We start from the raw sequence: 22523 nt of genomic DNA, 5'->3' as shown, positions 1-22523 counted from the left end.
CACTAATATATATATATATATATATATATATATATATATATATATATATATATATATATATATATATTATATATAAACAATGACACTAAAGAGTTGGTCGAAATCCAGACTCAAAGCTACTGTAAAAGAAATACAAACATAGGTATGTTTGTTTCACTGTATTGACCTGTCAAAAGATAACATTGCAACTCCAATTGTCCAGCTGTCATACCACACAATAAACGTATTATGCTTATCAAACAGATTCTTAACGTGTCAGCAAAAACATCAGCAGTACAATACAGATGCCCTCAGGCAGCCTGCTTTAGGAGATTGGCCTCGGTGTTTTGCAGGATTATTGTTTCCTTCGGTGGCATTTTGGAGCTTCTCCCAGATCCCCTGTGTTTAAGACAGAAAATGCAAATTCTCTCTTTCTCTCTCTTCCACTTTTTCTTGAGTAAACCATGATGATATATTTACTGTAAATGGTTGACCTATCCCTCCGGTGTACTGTTTAGCAAAGTTTTGTTTTGATTTTGGAACATGCAGAGATTTAAGTACACGTCCTGTCTACTGGAGCTCGATCTTACCTGTCCTCCACGTCTTGTATTGTGTCAGGAAGGGGTGAGCCAAGTGTTTCCGGAAGAAATATTGCAGCCACTCCACTGAGAATCGGAGCTCCTCCGTAGATTAAACCTGGAAGCCAAGGTATGTGGTCGGCCGTGAGAAGCACCATAGGGGCCACCATGGCTCCTACACGAGCCATCATGGATACCCAGCCCATGCCGTTCTGACTGAGAGAGAGAAAGAAAACAGCCACAACGACACTCTTACTTTAAATCAGTGTTCATGGTGCTGGTGATAAAGTAAAGTTAAAAAAATGAAGTAAAGAAAATCCAATGTTCAAGTGCAGCTACAATTTAATAAATGAAGAATGTCTGATAGGGACAGGGGGTCTTAAGTTACTGTTTAACTGTACTGGATAAAGATGGATCAACGTGGATTGTTTGTTGGTGTCACATCTCAGAAAAAGCTGCCTTATATGGATGTGTGTGTACTATGGTGCCTATAGTTTTCAGAGAATAGTATGATGAGCGAAGACACGCCGTCAGCAGCGCTTCTGCCAGGACACATATTCGTCAACAAGAGAAGGCAGCAAAGAATGGCGGGACAAGCTATAATAACAAAGCCAGTGTGCTTGGACAAAAAACATGTTATTGAATGGACGGGTGACAGTTTATCAGGACATGACGGCCCTCTGCTGATAGTAAAGTCCCAATTTGAAGGTAAAATGTATCTACGTGTTACGAATCAAACATTTGTAATGACGTTTTCATTGAGTTTGGAATGATCCTTCACTGTTTAGCTCTGTTTAGTGTTTGACATCATACATCTTTATCTGCCCATCAGACCCTCAGACCTTCTATTTGCTCTTCTGTCTGCATGACCTGCAGTTGAACAAAATACACATCAAACAGCCCTCCTTTGCTGTGGTTTGCAGTGAACTTTTACTTTGGTAAATGTCACTATTTGCTACAAGTTACTTGTTGCATCCATGTATGGATGTATTTGTTGCAGCCTAATTGTTTGAACTGTTTTGTCCACATTTGTAATTTGTTCAGTAAAAAGCAATCCAGTCAATCCAGTAGAGAAGTTCATTCTAAAATAGAGATATGATTTCCTCAAAAAACAAAATATACTGAACTAAATTGTATAATAACATAAGCTAAAATCCCTTCAAAACATGAACACGTGAACCACGTATCCTTGCCAAATAAAGAGTTTACCGAATGATGGTTGGGTACAGTTCTCCAGAGTAAAGGTAGCAGCAGTTGAAGGAGGCAGCAAGGCAACCTTTCCCCATTACAGCCAGACACGTGCGTGTCATCTGTTTATCTGCACAGGAGTAAAAACATGCATCAGATCACTCTGTTCTTTCTGTAGTATGATATTTAACTGCTATGCCATGTGTTCTAACATACCATAAGGTACCAGCAGGTTGATCAAAATAGTGATTCCAGCAATGATGAGAGCACCAGATTGTGATGGTCGCCGTCCAATAATACACATAGACACATTTATGATGACTTTAGCAGGGATGTCAACAGCTCCAAAGATTACTTGGATTAAGTAGAAGTCCACCCCAAACTTTTGCAGATCCATAGCAAGACCATAGTAGGCAAAGCTGGTTGATAACCTAAATTAGCAAAAAAACAAACAAAAAACAGCAAGCAAGGTGTCATTGCAATTTCATAGAAGGTGCTTAAAAAATGTCATTGAGTTTTTCTTCAACAAGTGCAGGACACATACCAGACAGCACTGAGGCAGACTGTCATGTTCCTCATTGTGGGGGTGCGGAACAGATCCAGAACAGAGTAGGAGCCCTTCACACTGGACAACTCTTTCTTCATGGCCTCCTGCAGCATCTACGCATAAAGAAGGAGAGTTTTCTCTCTTGAAATTGATTTCATACACAATTATGAACACAGATAGATTGTGCAATCACACAAACACACCACGCTCCCTTACATTAATGTCGATTTTGTCTCCCTCTTCATGCCGTCCATTAAATTTGGCCACACTTTTAAGGTTCTTGATGGCTTGTTCGGGCTTATTGCTCAGCGCTAACCATCTTGAAGATTCAAGAAACCACCTGTGTGAGACATTTGTTTAGTTTATACGTTAATAGTGCAATAACTATATCTCTGATCACGACGCCGTTGCAACTTTTTAACATGAATCAGTAATTCTGGTTGCAACCTTAGGTTTCATTATCATGTCAGTACTTGGCCTCTCACCATGCGCTGAGGAAGAAGACATAGTAGGGCAAAGACACAGCCAGGGTTAACCACCTCCAGTCCCGGATGAAGTAGGCTATGAGGGCCAGGAGCAACTGCCCCACTGTGTAACTGTAACCTGTTATTGTCCCCATCACAGTTCGCACACGAGTGGGGATCCACTCCACAACTTGAAATTAAAGAATCACAGAACAAGAGATATTTGAAAGAATTTAGTACAATGAGTACTCTATCATCGGCATGCATGTTGCCTGCATCCAGTTAAGTCATTCTACACGGATTGTGCTCTATCCAGCTAGATATCTTACTGAGCGAGAAGGTGTTGAGCCCCAACCCAGACAGAGCCATGCCACAGCCAAAGCGGAACAGGCAGAAGAGGGAGAAGGAGTTAGATAAAGCAACACATGTTCCCGACACTGCCATCAGCAGGTTGCATATGAGCAGGAGGATGCGTCGACCATATCTGGGGGCCAGGGGGGATTTGCAAAGAGTCAGGTCGGACTATATCACATTATATGACTTGAATAAAATACAATTTTCTTTTTAGCAATACTGCATGACGAAGAGGCAAGTTGTCTTATGCAATACTCATTCATGTTTAAAAATCACATGTATGATGGATTGTGCCAGATTTGCTTCCTTATTTCTATAACTGTAACATCAGTAGGGATAAAATGAATGTTACCTGTCTGACAGACTTCCAAAGACAAGAGCTCCCACAAGCACACCTCCCATGTAGATCGTTTGTCCCATTTGCTTCAAAGAGCGCTGATCACACACCAAATGCCACTGACAAGAATGTAACACAGTTAAACACACGTGACAGAAAAACGTTTACACGTGTGCAAAGAAAAAATATATATGTAGTCCTACTTCAGATATGATCGTGGAGCTCATCTCAGCCTTGTTGTAGGACCATCCATCTGTGCATCCCTGCAGGTCAACATCCAAACCATCCTTAGTGTCGCCCTCCTCACCTGAGCTGGAAGTCCCATTCTTAGTCAGGAGGTACCACTGTGGAGCTACGTAACGCTGGCACCTCTCGGGCTTGCCTTTCTGGTCCAGCGGCACTGTAACCAGCAGTGTTTCCTCTGGGCTCAGCTGGGACTGAGAGAGGTTGGTGTGTGCGCTGCAGAAGTGAGGAGGCACGGCGGCCACAAAGTTCTGCAGCAGGTTGTGGCTGGCCATCATCAGCACAGGTATGCAGAGAAGGGTCACATGCACGATCTGGAACCGTCCCGTGCCCCCCGCCTGCTCTAGGAGGTCACCAAACGGCATAGTTTTGTGCCACCAGAACTCCACAAGGTGACTTGGTGTTAATGGTACTAGATCCTTTTGTTGGTAGTTTAATTAAAAATTGGATGTGCAAAAAAAAAAAGAAGAGTAAGTAGTTCTAGCACCTGGGAAAATATTGAAGAAGACATCAGTTGTCAGAACTAACCAGAGTGTATTTGTCTTATGCATTTAAAGGTGTTGCATTAATAATACCAAATTTCATAGACTTACCTGCTGAGCTAATTTTCTCTTGTTAAATAAAATATCTACAAAATCCAATAAAAATGCTGGTTCAAAAAGTGTAGACCTTCATTAAAACAACACACGATTCCAATAAAAGTTTTCCAGAAAGGGGTCCTTAAAAAAAGCCCCAAAATATCAAAAAGATGTAAAAGTGGTCTTGTTGCTGCAGTGTGTTAAAGTAAGTAATCGGCTCTGAAATTCCAACAGCTTTTCCGAACTTTGGATTATAAGGAGTGCAATGTAAACTCTTGAAGTATTAGCAGCTCGTTGACTGAACCTTGAGGGAGAATGCCGGGTCCTTGCTGTGCAGGAACAATGTCTGGTACGAAGAGTGGTCACATAACTATGGTCTGCTCTCTCCCCTCTTTGCACTGAGACACACTCCCTCTCCTTCATTGATACTTAACATGAAGCACAGGGTGATAGAAGGTCTCTCTGTCTGTCGGTCTGTCTGTGTGTGTGTGTGTGTGTGTGTGTGTGTGTGTGTGTGTGTGTGTGTGTGTGTGTGTGTGTGCCTGTGCACACCCGTGCATACACAAACACATTTTCACTCGATTTCCCAAGTGTTTTTTCTGTCATTTTATTGAAAGTGTTCTGTAATTGTTTCCTTGTTGATTTGTTAATGAATGAGCACATGGATGTGTCTACTGTATTAAACGTAATAAACACTGCAACACCAGGACCCTCTGTCCCCTCTTGTTATAACAGTTTGCTGTCAATAAATGACGGTACAGTCAGCAACATTTCTAGGTGCTCTGATAAATAGTCACGTTATGCTGATGGAGTTCTGAAACAAAAGAACTACAGCAATGCACTCTAATAATCTATCTATCTATCTGTCTATCTGTCTGTGTGTGTGTGTGTGTGTGTGTGTGTGTGTGTGTGTGTGTGTGTGTGTCTGTGTGTGTGTGTGTGTGTGTATTGTATTGTGTGAAGCTAGCATTTTTTTCCTGGTTATGTGTCCAGACTATTAGTTGTGAGGAATGTGTGCTTATGTAATGATCAGCATGGCAGAATTAATCTGCAGGTGCACCAAAGCAAAACAATAAACTTTCTTCAGCTGCCAAACTCTAATCGGAGAAAGATTTGTCCTTCTAAATTCTTCCTTCTTCAGCGTGTTTTGTAGTTTGAGCCCCAAAAGTATGAGAGACTTTAGAAAAATGAGAAAAGACACAAAGTCGCATATATACTTCCTCTGGGGCTCTGGGCTTTTTGTGAAATGTAAACGTCAAAGAAGCAGTGAAGTGGAGGGTGAGGGTTGAAACCATCAGTAGGTTTCAGAGAGTGAAATGTTTGAAGGTTTTACAAAGAAGGAGTGAACAAGGACAATGCTCTGAAACCAGCGGATATTTGTACATTCTGGGTTTGATGATATATAGTATTACCGAAGCAGCCGCAACATTTTGACTTTACAAAGAAGGTCCTGTCCCCTCCATCTCTCTCCTCTCTGTGGGGCGCCCAGCACATGGGGGCCCTGAACCTGAGCCCCATGAGTGTTAAGTAGATGTCAAAAGACAGCTGTGAAGGGAAACTCTGGTTTGCTGTCTCCATTACTACATTTTAAATCCCTAAAGGATAAAAACTGAAAGAGAAAAAAAATCCCTTTTACAGACTAATCTACAGTGTTGAAATATGCTATATAAATAATTAGCCTATGATTTATTTTACTTCTGCAATAATCTAAAGCTGTTAGTTGTTTGAGTTTGGACTTTAAACTCCTTAAACTCACAGGAGTTATCTTACAATTGATAACACCAGTAAACACACACACTGGAGTCACGTTGACAACAGTGACACATTATGTCCTCTTGTTCGGTTAATAGTTACAGACACATGTGCACACATAAATCTTTGACCTTTCGTCTGTAAAGCCAAGAGAACCATATAAATGTTTAGGGAGCAGTGCACTCAAAAGGAATCTGTCATTTATTGGTCTGTTTTTGCAATCATTTACTTTATTTTGTTTTTATGTTATGAAGCATCGTGTCAGTTCAGACCGAGACTGAGGTCACGCCGCTGATCCTGCAGTACGTACTGTGCTTCTCAGTCATTGGCTCATTAAAAAAAAAAGAGCATTTTAAATCTTCAAATTGTATTAACTGTATTCTTTTATATTGACTGAGTATTCCTGCCAGTTGTGTCTAAACCAGTATCCCCTGTTCAGACAGAGACTATTTTACCATAATGAACAAACCTCTGTTCGTGAAACCTTTTGGTGTAGTGTGACGAGAGCCCAGACCAGTCCTGTAAGAGGTCACACTACAATGTATGAATCACTTTTTGCTTTGTGAAACAGACCTGTATTGAGCCTATGCAAATCCACTACTACAGACTTGCGAGTTGACTTACCAGACCCAACTTTTGCAACGTTGGCAAAATCAATCAGTTACACCAAATACGATGTACTGTTGATTATCAAAGTGTGTTGAACAGGGTGTGATGCTCGAAAATACAATTATTACCAAACAATACCCTTGCAAATTCATTATGTGCACATTTATTCTACAGTTTATGATACTTAAATAAATTGCCTGACAATTTATTTTTTTCCCTGAAATGCTGGAAGAAGTCACCCAGGCTGTCATAGTATTTAAGATAGATTTTATTCAGAATGGGTCTGAGTGGAAATACAAGAGTTTGTATTTTTTCAATAAAAAATATCATCGATAAATTCACAAAGCCCACCACTTTCATTCACTGTAACCTGGTTATTGTGAATCTGCAGGTGTGAAGAATGTAGACTTAGCCAGAGCCAAAAGATTGTGTCAGACACAATGCAGCAATGCAGAAAGCATTTAATGCTAATCCCTTTAGCATTAAACGCAGGTTTGTGGGGGCTTTTCCCAGACGCACAGGATCCACCATGTCGGTTCTTAAGGTGTCCGTGTTGCGATACAAGCAGGGAAGGTTGGGGTGTGGTGCCGTCATGTAGACAGATTATAACTTGTCGTCAGGGGCGGGGAGTTTCTCAAGTGTGGGCTCCATGCCCCAGATCTCACGAGCATACTGGGCAATGGTGCGATCACTGGAGAACTTGCCACATCCTGCAATGTTATAGATCACCTTCTTGGTCCATTCCTTGGGGTCCTGAAGTGAGGAGGAAAATGATTGATTAAGTGATCAATCATATAATAATAATATGATCAGTAATTAAAAGGGTTAGTAGCCCCGAGTCCCCTTCCATGGTTATACTCATTATATACTAATTAAAATCCTACGATGAATGCATAACAGACCTTCAGGAACCGTGTGACTTATGTAGCTTTTTGATAAACATACCTTGTAGAGAGCATTGACTTTCTCCTGGCATTTTATATATTCTTCATAATCAGCAAAGACCTTAAATCTGTGCAGAAAAAAAACGCAATTAATTCAGGTATATAGTGCAATGTGAATGCATATGGTGTTAATGTGTGCATGTGTGTATTCTTCTGTCTGGTGTGCATGCAAACAGACTGTGAGTTGTTCTCTGTCTTTCTTTTCATGCGCCAGCGTGCAAGTTTATACACGTTCTTATTTGTATGTGCGTACGCGTGTGTGCGCCTCAGGCTGGTAATGTTAGATGTGTCTTTACCTGTCATGATGCATCAGCATGTTGACAATTTCTTTAAACAGGTCAGGCTGCTTTGGGCTAAAGAAGCCTCCAGCAATCTGGTCCATAGCCTGTTTCAGCTCAGGCAGGCGGTTGTAGTACTCTTGAGCGTGATATCTAAGCGGGACCAAAAATAAACAATACGCACATTCAGAATAACAGAAGCACAAACTTGTTGCTGTGGTAACCGGTCCATTAATGAAGGCGTAGTAGTCGGTGCCTATACAGAGGTATCAGCAGGTTCCCCAAGGCCACACCTGTTAGTGTGGACAAGATCAGCTTGGGTGGAGAAAAAACACTTGAGTCCGGTGAAAATGAAAACCTCTGTGCAAAGCTTATCAGAGCTCATGATGCTCACTGCATTGATATCAAAAGGTCTTCACCGTTGGACTATTTAGGAGGTATTTCACCAAATGGACAGGTAGCGCACTGTGCTCTTACATGCAAAGACATTACATACTGTAGTGGCACAATCAAAAAAGACAGGGATGAACCTTTTTCTTGCCTCTGCTCCCTGTTATGTCCCCGTGTTAGAGGTACATGTGGTGAATGTAGATACAAAGTTTGGACTGATGATGGTTCCTTCCTTACCCTTTCTTGTCAAGTGCATCGACGTCGTCCACCAACATGCCGAAGATGAAAAGATTGCCGTCGCCGGCCTCCTCGGCCATCTCAACATTTGCTCCGTCCATGGTGCCGATGGTCAGAGCGCCGTTCAACATGAACTTCATGTTGCCGGTGCCAGAGGCCTCAGTGCCAGCTGTGGAAATCTGCTCTGACAGGTCAGACGCGGGGATAACTGAAAGACAGAAGTAGAGGGTTGATGACTCTATTAATAATTTTGTGTTTTCTGCTGCTATCAGAAAGTCCTGATTGGGGTCATTTGCAGGGATAGAAAAGAACATGATGACAAGCTTGAGAGCAGATAGCGAGAGGAAAAAAACATGTGAATAGGGCAGGGATGTGGGAATTACCTCTCTCTGCCAGTGTGACTTTGTAGTTCTCCAAAAAGATGACTTTGAGACGATCTCCGACCACAGGATCGTTGTTGACCACCTCACCAATAGCTGTGATCAGGCGGATGATCATCTTGGCAGTGTGGTATCCAGGAGCAGCCTGCATGAAAGGAACAGTTGGAGGAAGAGTGTTAGATGAATTTAACCTGAGTTGTGGGTAGTGGGTCCGTTTTTAAAGCCCAGTTGCATACTGTTAAACGGTACAAACCTTTCCTCCAATCATGACAGTTCTTGGAGTCCACTGCTTGTTGGGCTCCTTCTTTATGCCTGGCGGACATATGAAGAGATTACAGGACTGGCACACAATCTGCCCTGAAATCATCTTAAAACTCACAGGATTTGATTTGGAGAAAAAGTGTCGGGCAGCAGATTTTGCATGTGCACTTACGGTTGTAGTAGGTGATGATGTGCAGACAGTTGAGCAGCTGTCTCTTGTATTCGTGGATTCTCTTGACTTGAAGGTCGAACATGGAGTTGGGGTTGATCTTCACCTTGTAGTGCTCCTCCAAGTGAACAGCAAACTTCATCTTGTTTTCCTACTTATCAAGACATTGACTTCATTAAAAAATTATATAAAGGGCAACAAGTTCAACATTCTGAATGCTATCAGGTACAAGAGAAAAACAACATTGAAAAAGAAAACAACGTATGTTGTGCGTCGAAGAAGACTCCTTGACTCGCATATATGCTGACTACTTGTGCAGACTGCAGTTAAAGCTGTTCATGGCAGCTGTGACATCGATCACAGAGCTCTGCAGGTTGACTCTGCTGCCTGATAGAAGTCCAGTATATCATTGGATAATCTGTGCATGTTATAATTAAAAGGCAATAACTACCTCATGATTTGTGCTATTGCCAGCTATAATAAAGCCGGAACTTCTATTCACAAGTATCTCCAAACTGACACATAACTGAGGATAAAATAATACTTCACCTGCTTGACTTTGGCAACATCACGAATGAAAGCCTCGTCGTTCACGAACTCGCGGAGACGCGTCAGCTGGTCGAGGTCCCGAATGAAGTCCTCACCAATTCTCTGTTAACAACAATGTTGAGAATAAATAAATCAAAGATGTTTAGCCAACAGTGTTGTTTGTGTGACTTGTGCACGTTAAAACACAGCCGACCTCGGCGATGACCTCAGCCAGCCCAGGGTTGCACATGACCAGCCAGCGGCGAGGAGTGATGCCGTTGGTCTTGTTTTGGAACTTATGTGGCTCCATTTCGTAGAAGTCCTTGAAACTGCAGGCAGAGTGAAGCATCACATATATCAGAACACACACACACGCGATGCAGCAACATAGAGGCAGGGGATTTATGAAACAGATACGGCAACATATACTACACATACATGTAGTGTTTTTTTGGGTGATTTAGCACTTCAGAGTATTCCGGGAAAAATGTTTATTTAGCGGACATACACAGTAGCTTTGAGGATGTCGGAGTGTATACGGGCCACTCCGTTGACAGCATGGGAGCCCACGATGCACAAATGGGCCATGTTGATCCTCTTCTGTCCCCCTTCCTCAATGAGGGACATGCGGCTCAGACGATCATGATCACCAGGGAACCTGGCAGCAACTCTCTGCAAAGTTCAAAAGAACATGAGGCTTAAAAGTAAGTCAACATGGCTAATCTAAAATACAAATGAGCAGCAACAGGACCATTTACATCAGTATGTAAGTAAATAAATGAAATGCAGTGTATTGTTGAGCTGCAACTCGTAAAAAGTGTCCACCACTTCCTGTCAGAAATATTTCTCCTTCCATTCGGGAACATAGGCCGTAACTTAGTTCTGACAGATGTTGCGATGAAAAGTTAATGAAAACAGGTTGTTCTTTGATGTCCAACATTTATGTCCTCATGCTAATATTTGAAGTCATTCATTATCTTTTTCACAGTGGCAAGAATAATATGCAAGGTATATATTTTTTCTGCCTTCCTAATCTCAAATGTTTTCAATATTATGTTTTTAAATTGTACTCTGTAAAGGTCCCACTTTAAATGTAATCATCACCCAGATGTTTCGATTGCACCGATCTTTGACATCATCCCACTTCCTTAACTTGTGTGATGGAAAATGTTACTGTACTAGTACTTTTCTACTGTGACACATTAACCTGTTTCTATTGTCGGCCCATTTGATGGTTTGACCCTTTCTGTTTTCGTAGATAACACTTCAAGGTTTTAGGACTCCCAGTTAATAAACAAGGGTAATAAAAGACAGATGCCTCAGCGTGACAAGGCTCAGATTAGATAAGAGGAAAGGGCTGAAGGGGGGTGTCAATGAGCAGTTAGAAACTGTTCACTAGATGTTTCCCCACCCTATGCTCAGGTCCTTTATAAGCTATAGAGACGGGGCACTGTCGGCTCATCCTCCTGCAGACTACGCTGCATTCATGTATGACGATGGAGCCTTCTCTGCGCAGAGAATAAATACTCCAAAGACAAACTTCTTCTCTCAATGTTCCTTATTTCAGTATTGTAGGACTCACTCTGTACTAATAAATAGTTCTCCCACCACACTTCTCCCTTGTGTTCAACCACACTGATGAAAGTACAGAGCTATTATCATAGCACGACTTTATTACTATGGCACGTAACCTCAGAGAACATTAACAGTGTGTGATCCCTCTGCCGCCATAAATATACATTGTATGCAGTGCATTATGGAAAGGATGACATGTTGCAATGTGCAGTACCAACCTCCAGGTGGCGACGGTTGATCTCATAGACAATTTCCAGGTGGCGAGGCAGCAGACGAGCAAACAGGTCGATCGGCCAGCGCTCCAGAGCTTCAGGAAGGACGGTGTGATTGGTGTAGGCACAGGTGCGCACACATATGTCCCAAGCCTGAACACCAGCAAGAGGAAATGCATAGCCTCCATGTAAATATTTTACTATTATATACCTATTTATTTTAGTAATGGTAGTTTATGAACGGCACCAAAATGGTGATGTCCCAATCAAAAACACTGCAACATGAAGCAGAGCAAGAGAAGTTTCATGGTTTTAAAAACTACATTTGAAAAATCCTGCTATGAAGCTGTGAAACACGAAGCTCTGTTGTTACACCAGTGTTGCTCTTCCTCACCGTGTCCCAATTGAGTTTCTCCTCATCAACCAGAACCCTCATCAGCTCAGGAATAGCCATGGCTGGGTGAGTGTCATTCAGCTGGATAGCGACCTGAATATGCAACACATTATTAAATGTCAATACAGAATTAGAATATGGCATGAAGTGCTTTGTACTGTTAATTTCAATAAGATACAATAAAACCCACCTACAACCTGTTTAACACAGTGACAAAGGCAATTTAAGAAAAGCAGAGAGAGAACATCGGAGGGGAATCTTTTCATTTTTGACAGAAAGTAGTTTTTTCGCTTCACCTTGTCAGGCAGTTTGCTGAAGTCTGTGCGAACAATCTCCCTGGAGCCAAACTTAGAGACCTTGAAACGGCGGATGATGTCTTGCAGGGTGGCAGACACCACAAAGTATTCCTGCTTCAGACGGAGCTCCTTTCCTTCAAAGAACTGAGGACAAAGACACACATTTGTTCTGTTTCTGCTCTGCAGGCAAACATGAATCGTTTTTTAAATGCATTAGCATTTTGCATATTTGTGACTGGTATTCATGAATGGACAACCTAAATCTTTCCATATTGATGAAATAATTACCCACACCAAAGGTAACAAGGAATAAGTAGCACATCTGTGGCTGTCTAATATGTAGTGTTTTTATCATGCAATTGTATCACCTTTGCATAACATCAAACACCCATAGTATCCAGTTGTATGCTAATGCGTGTGTTGGTGTCTTTGTATTGTGTAAATGTAAAGCTTCCTCCATCATTCATTTGTGTTTGACCCGGACTAAAAGTTATCATATTTTTCTTTTTCATATTTTGTTTGATTTCACATTTATTAAGCCACCAAAGTAGAGGGGACCACTATCAATTATAAATATATAGGTGAATATAAAATAAATAAATAAAAGACAGCTAAACTATCACCTTGCCCCACCTGCTGGCAACAGAAAAAAAGTGTGATTTTAGTGAAACTGGATTAATGCATGACATAAAAACCCTTTGTTGATGTAATTTAGCATTATTTACAGTTTCTGGTCAGTGTCCGGATATAGCATAGCCTAGAATAGCGGGGTTTTAATTGCGTTTTGGTCGAGATCGAGGCTGCTATTTGCCTGACGCTCGCACATTTACCAATATGTCAAGTGCCTCGAGATTGGGAAAACAACAATGCGCATGCCCAAAGCCCTGCAATCAATGTGGACGGCACTGAATGAGATGACACAGGCCTGAATGCGGGTTGCCCTGCTGCAATTTGATTGCCTGTTTGTCAAGTATATCATTTGTCATTTTATCGTAGTTGGCAGAAGTTTGAGGAAGAAAGTAACTGTGGTCCACATAAACAATGTGGATTAGCTGCTCCAGGACAAATGTGAAAGTCTGCTCCTCGGTGACCATCAGCCGAGAGACATTGTTGTAAACCAAACCGCTGGTAAATATAATCAGATTAAACGTGGCGTGGTTCCTCAGGAGAATATGGCTAACTGCTTGCTTTTTGCGACCCGTGTGTTTTTTTATTCGGAGGGGATGGTATCAGCTCCGAATATATATATATAGGTATGTGCTCGGTCACCTGTAATCACCTGTGTTAAAGTGTGGGAATTGTGAAATAGCGCATTTGTCAATGATGTCATTTTCTGGTTTTGAATGTGTGCAAAGTAATTACGATGAGTTATTCTAAAGTGGTCAACTTGTCAAATGACAAATTAACTAATACGTTGCAAACCCTGATATAAAGCCTTTAATTATATTCATATGAAATTGGGGAAAGTGGAACCTTTCTGATTTTCAATGAATGAGATTGTTGTTTCATTTCGATTAACTAATCAGGGAATCCACTAATTTGCTCAGTGTTTCTAAAATACTGTTAAATTACACAATATGATAGAACAGCATTGTAACACTGACTGGAATGAATTCAAACACAGCTGTGATGTCAGGTCCACCACTGTTTCTGCTCTTACTTGCACAGACATAAATTGCAAGACCTGACATGAGTGGTATCTGGAGCTATGGTTATCTCCCAAATCCTCCTTCTTGAGCCTCCAGGGAGTCAGCTCATGGTGGGCAGCTCTTATGCCAACTATAAAAGACAGCTTCAGAGGAAGCTGAAAGAGCACACGGTGGCTCTAGCTGAAGACAAAGGATACTAGTCGGGGTCCAAATTATGGAAATCCATCTGAGTTAAGATGAGCCATGCAGTCATACAGGAGCCACACAGTCTACAGCTCCTATAATGTTCAATATTTCTTATTTCTTCATATTTCCTCTAATCCAGGTCTGCATGGTCATCCTTGTGCAGTTTTGATGGATTAAAAGGTAAAATAGTCATATTTTTCACCTACATTGTCGTTGGGATACAGCACACGGGAGATGTTCTCAGCCAGGTTTCTGTCCAAAACAGCCTGAATGTAGCCACCAACATTGACTGTAAGGAGAAAAAGATGTAAACTGCATTCATTCAAGCTTGTTTGACAGCTGTTGCATGATTGAAAACGTTTGGTACACTGGCAGACACGTACAGTCTTTAAGGTTAAAATCGCAAGGAGCCTTAGCTGACCACAGCCTCATGGTGTTGACGACGTTGTTTCTGTAGCCAGGGATAGGGGTGTCATATGGCAAAGCCAGCACTACCTGTCGATACCAACACAGGAAAAGACATAAATAAATAAATCCCCTCACCTCAGAAAGCGTTGATTACTCTTTATTTTTCTATAAATAATATTTTCACCTGAGTGTCAACCCATTTGACACCATCGGGGTGGTGCTCGGTCCTGCCATAGTAGTGCACTGGACGCATGTACTCAGGGCGTGCTTTCTCCCAGGGGTTGCCAAAGCGCAGCCAGTCATCAGCCTCCTCAACCTGGATAGTGACGGATATTTATATTGAAGGGAAAAACACTCATTAGTGGCTTTTGAGCTGAGCCAGACAGACAAACAATAATGAACATGAAGAAATGATAATGATGGAGGACACAAATCCGACAGGTGATTTAAGGTGAAAATGAAACAGAAGCAGCTATTCTTGCTCACTGAAACAAGACTACAAAGTACTTTTTTTTTTCTAACCTGCCAGCCATTGACAATTTTTTGATTGAAGATACCAAATTCGTAGCGAATACCGTAACCGTAGGCAGCCAGCCCCAGTGAAGCCATGGAGTCCAGGAAACAGGCTGAAAACCAGTGACGGCACATGGAAAGAAAAAAACAGAATCAACATCTGACAGGCTCTTATGTAAAACGATGCATTATTTAAGTCAGTCGGCAGAGGTAACATTTCTTTGAATTCATCAAATATGACGAGTGAAAAGATGCTCACCAGCAAGACGTCCCAGGCCACCATTTCCCAAACCAGCGTCTTCCTCCATGTCTTCCAGTTCCTCCATGTCCAGACCCAACTGTAGAACAACGGGACACATCATGGACTAATGAGATGATACCCCCTTATACAATAGTTGGAAAAAGAAATCTCACAGTTGTAAGGGGAATAGATGTAGTGTCTCTGTCTCACCTGGTACATGGCCTCATCACAGGCGTTCTCCAGCGCGAGGTTCACCATGGTGTTTTGGAGGGTGCGGCCCATGTAGAACTCAAGGGAGATGTAGTACACGCGCTACAGTTTTGGAAGAAGGGAAGAAATAACCAAACTGAATGAACAGAGTGTCATTGTATGATTTAGGATTAGAGAAAAGGTCTCCACAGTAGCATGATGGGTACAAGATCTGTGAAATCGTATGCCAAATGTTACAATAACATCCACCCCAGACTATGAAAGGAATCTTCAAGTTTAATTATTTAGCTTCATGGTTGGGAGTGCATGGAAATCTGCCACCTGAGCCTGTGTTTAGCCTTTGCCATTTAGTTTTTTTTTTTTTTTCCTCCTCTGACATGGAGGGGGTGGGCACAGGCTGAGGAGGAGAGGAGAGGAGAGGAGAGGAGAGAAGAGAAGGGACTGGGGGACAGATTGCTTTGGGTGTTACATAACACCAACATTTTGGCCCGGGCAAAAATAGCTCCTGTAGAGGTCGCTGCAAAGGTCAGCCGGAGCCTGATACCCTTTCATTACGGAGTTCAAGTTGGGAACGGAGTGGTACAGATAGATTTGTAGAAAAAGAATGAATACAACTGACAGAGCCATAACACTAAGTAGCTACCTGTTTCTCTTGAACTATATACGACTGTATGTTACACATTTTATTGGACTTCAATCCTAGTTTCATCTCATTATGCTGATTAGCTGTTTGTTTTTTTTACCCCCCAAGAATGCATATTAGCATTGTGAACAATAAATCCTGTTGCCGTAACAGTGACTTTGCAGTTCGCAATCTCACATGCAACACAAAACTCCAGCCTGAACTTAGATTTCCTCCCTCCTCCGGTTTCTGTTTAGACCTTTTAGGGATCCACCTTTGACCTTTTCAGTCTAGAGCAGTTGGGAGGTCAGATGTTTGAGTTAGAGGTTGCAGCCCACCAACATCTAATTAGACAGTATCTGAAAACTGGCTTGATGTGAGAAGTAAATGTCTCCCTACTGAGATTAATATGTAGGGGCTTTGGAAGTTAAACTACAGAACAGTAACCCTGCGGAGTAAGCCGAGAGGAGCAGGGACATTTTCCTCCCATGTTAAGAAAAGAAAAGTCATCCTCTTTATTCAGTAGAGTTATTAATGAGCTTGCTTGGACATTTGTTTTTCCTGCTAAGTAAATACAATTTGTACTCTGCCTCTGAAACCTCTATTGTGATTAAACAGTTTTGTGAGATGTTTTCAAGGAATTTCAATTTTTCTGCTGCTTTATTCTGGTGACGCAAGCTTCCTATTGTTGTCTTAAGGTTCTTTCTGTAGCTGGTTGTTAGTAACACTGCAGTGGCTGAGGCATAGCTTCTCTGTTCGGCTATGTGACTGCTTATATATGAACTCCGATGCCCTTCGAGGCATGTGTTCATATGACACAAGGAAGGGATATGCGCTTTATGGTCAGACAGGATGGGAACAGAAGGTCATGGAGCGGTTTAACGTTTCAACACACTATAAGAACGACAGCATACCAGCAGAGTGCTAAGAAGCCCTGATGAAGTTTAAATGCCATGACCTTACACTGACTTCAGGCTGCTGGAAGTACAGTGGAAGAATATAAATCCCTTGCTCTTATGAAAATGATTAATGGCCTTTTGTTTAATATGTGCGAAATGTGCAGAAGTTATTTCATGACACGGTATAAGATTCAAGTTCTGGCACAGAATTCCCTCTGTTTACTGAGCAGGCAATGAGTGCACGATGAAACAGACTTTTTTAGATGTCCTGAAGGTGTGAACCAGTTAGATGACATATAGCTTCCACCTGTACCGTGTGTGTGGGGCAAACAATACTAAATGTAGTATTGTAGTTATCTTTGTCACAAACACAAGATATGATACTGTTTATGCCATTTTTGTCGTTAAAAGAATAGCACACCTTTTTAAGTAAATTATTAAATCAATACACTCAATATAAATCTTGGTGCTGTTGTGACTTACTTTTGGATCTTTCTCATAGTAGTGCTGCTGGGTTCTGATCCACCTGCCAATCAAGTGCTCCCGCACAGTGTGGGCGAGAGCAAAGTAGTAATCCCTTCTGGTGGCCACATTTCTGTCCTTGACCAGCGTGAAGTGGAGATGTCTGTTGAAATCTTGCTTCAATGCTGAAATGTTCTCGACGCCGGCGAGGCCTCGCACGGAAATCTGTTTCTTTCTATCGTGGTCGGACAAGGGTTTCGACATGGTGGCACTAGCTGTAGCAGCTCAGGGCTCTGACTCTGGCAGAAGGTAAACAGTAACACAGCAGGCACACGCCACCAGGCCCACACACAGCAAGAGAGGAGCCCACACCACAGGCTCTGGTTCAGCATTTTAAAGGCACGGCTATGAATATTAAGGAGTGGGTGGAGCAGATTGTATATATTAGGTAAAGGGTGGGGGATATGTTGAGGGTAGAGGTTGTAACTTTCTTAATTATGCGACACGTGATTAACTACGGGGGCCCATCTTGGATCAAAAACATAAGATTGGCAGCACTACGTGACACCTTAAAGGGTGATGATGTCATTTACAGTACATCTATATTTATTGTGACAACTATAACATTTCAGCTCTTTGATTGGTCAAAACCACTGATTATTTTCAGTCAACCTGATCAAAGCAGTTCGAGCAATCTCAATCTTCCTATTTAGAAAAAGCATTTTCTATTTGTATTCTGGGTCATGCTTGTATTTTACAGTTACATACTTCATGTGACACGGTTCATTTTCATCATTAAAATAACAACATGACTTAGAAACGGATTATTGTCTTTTTCTAGTTATATTTAGTTATATGTAATTACTCCACTGCCCACGTGTGTAAAAGCATTGTCTGATATTGTAGAAAGGAACATGTGCTGGGCACAATATTTGGCAGCTACAGTGGATAACCTATTTTTCTCCCCATAGTTGGCAGGGGAGCCTTGGCCAGCAGATGGTTGCGATACATTAAATTCATTTTGTTGCACCTAAAAAGCAAAGCACTGCAAAAATCATCTAATTCTCATATTGTAGGATGGGGTATATCTGTATATGTATATTAAGGTTCTGCATGAAATGGAAGTTACGGGGCTTATTTTGTTTTAACAATCCACACTGGATAAGGACTCGCATAGCAACCCCAACAGCATTGCAACGTTTAACATTTCCCTGCTACTGTATCACTTCATAAATACTGTAAGTAGCGGTACTAGTTATAAACCAGCGATCCAGAGTCTATGCAGATCACATCTGTTCAAGAGCCTGGAGCAATAACCGACACAACAGCAGCAGCTGCAGCATAGCTACTAAAACCCGCTCTATTCTCAGTTATCACTCTTGCCAAACTATCATGAAGTCTTGACCCTCTATAAATAGCAGCTCTGACCCAGTCCCAAAGGCCATGATATTTGAAAGGCATATCTTGTTAATGTCAGCAAGAGCCGGCAGACAACACTAGTATATTACTCTGAGTGGGACCGCAGCAGAAGGGGGACGGCAGTATTTGTTGAGCTGTTTTCAGTAGGATGCAGTGCACGCTTATCATTATCTTGTTAAAAGGGGGGTTCTGCCTTTGGACTGAAATTGGTTAAAAGACTGACTGTTACTTGTCGAGATGTACTGGATTGAACTGCATTTTGGATAAATGTTGACAGGAAAAGTATTGGGAGTAACATCATCACATCTTTCTAGCCATTTGCCACTCTGTCGCATGATTAGCAAAGATGCAAAAAGGAAAGAATAAAAAAATAAAAATAAACGATGCAACTGTCAAACACCACAACAGCTTAATAGAAATTAAATTGCCTGTGGTGGTTGGCAGCGCTTAATGGCCCTTTCTGCATCATTTGAAGAATTTTTTTAGAACTTACACATTATATGAATGCTGTCTACACCATTTCCTGTTGTGATGCTTTTTAATATTCCTGCATGCCAAATGACCCCCAGAACAGAAGAACCATCACACAACAGATGACAGAGATTGAAGCTGGCATGGCCCCGATTTGTCCATTATGATGAGCAAATTATGTTCTTACATGTCTACTGGGTGTTCTGTCAAATGGTACATCAAGCATTTCAAGACCACACTGAATGAATGCACTGCCTGATGGAAACTGAAAAAAAACAACAATATTCTTGATGTGAAGGCAAGTTTTCAACAACAATCGGAGTTGTTCGGACAGCCTAGTCACTGGACCACGTCCACGTGCCAGCACAACGTGACCTGTTTTTTCTTTCTCTTTATTGTCCATCTGCAGAATCTGTCGTTTCAGTTCAGTTATTTATGATCTCTTCATCATATAATCGGGAAGACGCATGGAAATTTAATTAATTTAGATTTTAAATTGACTCCTTGGAGAATATGAAGTCAATTAACTATGATGTTAATGAATGCTCTGATTGCCCAACAGTAACCACAGTTATTAAGGCGCCTGTGTTGCCAGGCAGACATTAGAAAAGAGTGTAGATTGCAACTAATTGACAGTGGCTTATCGGAGGGTGGTGCGGACTGGGATTTACGTGGAAACTCACTTTTTCTTGTCCTAAACATGCATGTTCTGTTTTTTAACGCACTGTATATATATAGACAGAAACAGTATGTGCAGGCATAGCAGGGAGTAGAAGGAGGAAGGAAAAAGCTCCCTTTGTGTTTCTAACACTATTGACATTTAAGATTTGGTGTGCAGTTTTGAAATATATAATCATTTTCATAGCAGGGAATCGTTTATCTCTGATTTGCTGCTGACGTCATTGCTAATTTGAGTATTGTGAACACGATGTTGCCTATAGCTACCACGAAAATGTTGAGATGAAACGTGCATCATGTAAACTTATCTGGATATTTTATGAATGTTAGGCATATATGTAGTTTTAAAATCATTGAGCAATATTTTTAGGTACCTTACCTATTGATCAGGTCTGTTTTAGGCACTGAACAACAAAGCCTGGGGAGATATTTTTCAATACGATACTCTGCAACATATGAAGCTGACAATACAGCAAAACCTCCCTTCACACAGTCGGAAATGTATCTGAAAGCTGTCGCACAGAATAATGTGTTACATTTGCAGGTGCAATCTACGTCTGGCACCTCCATGTCCAACATCATGTTGCACTGCATCCTTTCGATAAGCATTCGATTTCTTTATTGATCACTTTTTCCTTTCTTCTTTATTTCTCCCCAGTTTCTTGGTATTTCTGCATTTGGCCAGCTTGTGAATTCAGCTCTAAAGAAAGAAAGGAATTCATTTTTCGTCTCCACAACATCCGGAGAGTCATGGGGTTGGCTCCAGAGGAACCGAAGCAGGAAAACCCCCAGAAATGAGCCCTGTCAGATTGATGTGAGATCTGGTAATTGACAACTAAAAATAGGTAGCACAGGGCATGTGGTTCAGGGAAAAAATGCCAACACATATTGAACAAGGTCAGATGGATATTCAGACTGTGTGGCAGTTACATTTTTTTGTTTTAATGTTTTGTCACATCTTTACATTCAACAAAAGCACACGGCTGCTGTCCAAACATACACTGTGCAGCAGCTAAGCAGCCAAAATAATTGCATCTCAAGTTGATCCGGCTGTAAGTCTCTCTTGCCTCATTCACACATCGACTCCCAGATATCCTCATTGTTACACTCAGCCTGTTGGTGGGAAAGCTGTTTCTTCTTCTTTGCCTGAAGGAAATGAGCATCTTTGTTTACATCTCACCAAAAATTATGGACTTAAGGTATTACACCTACTACTTGGCACACATTCATTTCTTCACATGAGGCTGCAACAAGTGATCGTTACTAGGCCTCCGTGGTTTCTTATTACGATGTATTGCATTTCATTTAGTTACATAGCTAAAAATATGTATGTAAAATCAGAACATGCTCAATTAAATTGTGTGCACCGTGAAATTGTTTATCTGCAGTTTCCCTGGAATGATTTCTAATATTGACAGACAAGATAAGAATGATTGTTTTTTTTTATCTCTGATGGTGGAAAAGGGCATTTAATTGCATCCACACTGAACATTTCTCTTGTGTAGAGTTAAACGTGTGTTGGGTTTGCAGAATACCAATCATCTAATTTGCATTGTATTTCCTGATGGCAATGAATCACATGCTGGTTCACAGGGAAGTTGTTACGTTGCAGTGTTTTTCTCGGGTCAAATGCTATAATTTGTCTCTCTGTGAACTTGTCAACACGGGGCCAACGCAGGAGGAATACTGTCACCTGCTGGTAAATCTGGTAACGTCACATTGGAAACCACCAGCTTTGTTGTGTATTAAAGGGGTAATGCACATGTTTTTTTAAGCTGTAAACTAAACGATATGACTGCACTTTGATGAAACGCATCAATGCTGGTGTTAATATTGACAATTCTTACCAAATTTATAAGAATCTGCGTTTCCTGTGTTGGAAATGACTAAAAACGGCATCTGCTTATTTTGCTAATACTTTTGTGACTTTAATACAAACGTTGAATAAAAGCTCAATAATTGATGTGATTGATTACGACATTATATTAAGAAATACAAAGAGTATAAATGTTACTGCACATTAGTTTTACTTAAAACTTGATCTGCGACACAAATCCAACATTAACATAAATAAGTCATCAATATTTCATCCATGTTCACCCATGAATCAATATTGCACGCTATTGCAAAGCAATTCATACAAACACAGATTAGCTTTTAGTCAGTATGGTACTCTGAGACTTACTATGAGACCGTGTTTACTTGCACAGCACTTTTGCTGACTTTATGTTATCAGGTTTGTTATGAATATTAACTGCTTAATTATACTGAGCAAACGGCTTGAACTGCACAACAAGAACGGCACAAACCACAGCAATGTTGTGATCTGGTGGACAAGTTGTTTCTCGGACACAAAAGGAATACATTGCAGTTTGCTGCGGAATCCCAAGAGCATGTTCAACAACATGCATGATTTACTGAAGTCCCGAGGGCTTTCTTATCATACGAAGGTTGCTCAATATCTAAATGAAA

The 22523-nt window shown here is 41.2% G+C and overlaps 2 protein-coding genes across 2 annotated transcripts; both read right to left on the bottom strand.

Moving 5' to 3' along the window:
- Positions 1 to 290: 290 nt before the first annotated feature.
- slc22a6l (solute carrier family 22 member 6, like) lies at positions 291 to 4055 on the bottom strand. The gene is made up of 10 exons (XM_076101648.1): positions 3651 to 4055; positions 3463 to 3566; positions 3086 to 3240; positions 2778 to 2946; positions 2509 to 2632; positions 2290 to 2405; positions 1962 to 2176; positions 1767 to 1875; positions 570 to 773; positions 291 to 378 (listed from the first exon to the last, which is right to left on the bottom strand). The coding sequence occupies exons 1-10, from the start codon at positions 4053 to 4055 to the stop codon at positions 291 to 293; spliced, it is 1689 nt and encodes a 562-aa protein (XP_075957763.1).
- Positions 4056 to 6881: 2826 nt separating this feature from the next.
- LOC142960058 (glycogen phosphorylase, muscle form-like) lies at positions 6882 to 17821 on the bottom strand. The gene is made up of 20 exons (XM_076101647.1): positions 17505 to 17821; positions 15501 to 15602; positions 15309 to 15387; positions 15059 to 15162; positions 14721 to 14852; positions 14512 to 14623; positions 14335 to 14417; positions 12294 to 12437; positions 11998 to 12090; positions 11610 to 11756; positions 10325 to 10488; positions 10031 to 10145; positions 9838 to 9939; positions 9292 to 9439; positions 9112 to 9170; positions 8862 to 9003; positions 8479 to 8686; positions 7870 to 8004; positions 7575 to 7641; positions 6882 to 7382 (listed from the first exon to the last, which is right to left on the bottom strand). Exons 1-20 carry the CDS (start codon positions 17745 to 17747, stop codon positions 7233 to 7235), a joined length of 2529 nt encoding a protein of 842 aa, XP_075957762.1. The 5' UTR covers positions 17748 to 17821; the 3' UTR covers positions 6882 to 7232.
- Between the last annotated feature and the right edge of the window lie 4702 nt (positions 17822 to 22523).

This window comes from Anarhichas minor, unplaced genomic scaffold, assembly GCF_050575085.1.
Source record: "Anarhichas minor isolate MPS153535 unplaced genomic scaffold, ASM5057508v1 ptg000027l, whole genome shotgun sequence".
In the NCBI taxonomy this organism is placed as follows: domain Eukaryota; kingdom Metazoa; phylum Chordata; class Actinopteri; order Perciformes; family Anarhichadidae; genus Anarhichas; species Anarhichas minor.
The sequence above is the reverse complement of the archived record's forward strand: the minus strand, read 5'-3'. Positions and strand labels throughout refer to the sequence as shown.

Bases quoted from the DNA above. Each gene is read 5' to 3' on its own strand.
- slc22a6l (XM_076101648.1), bottom strand. From the start codon at position 4,055: ATGCCGTTTGGTGACCTCCTAGAGCAGGCGGGGGGCACGGGACGGTTC. The intron at 2,947-3,085 runs GTAAGATATCTA...TTTAATTTCAAG, and splicing joins GCTCAACACCTTCTCGCTCA to TTGTGGAGTGGATCCCCACT. The intron at 2,177-2,289 runs GTATGTGTCCTG...TTGCTAATTTAG, and splicing joins GTCTGCCTCAGTGCTGTCTG to GTTATCAACCAGCTTTGCCT.
- LOC142960058 (XM_076101647.1), bottom strand. From the start codon at position 17,747: ATGTCGAAACCCTTGTCCGACCACGATAGAAAGAAACAGATTTCCGTG. The intron at 15,603-17,504 runs GTAAGTCACAAC...CCAAAACTGTAG, and splicing joins ACTATGAGAAAGATCCAAAA to CGCGTGTACTACATCTCCCT. The intron at 10,146-10,324 runs GTATGTCCGCTA...CTCTGCCTGCAG, and splicing joins GACATCCTCAAAGCTACTGT to TTTCAAGGACTTCTACGAAA.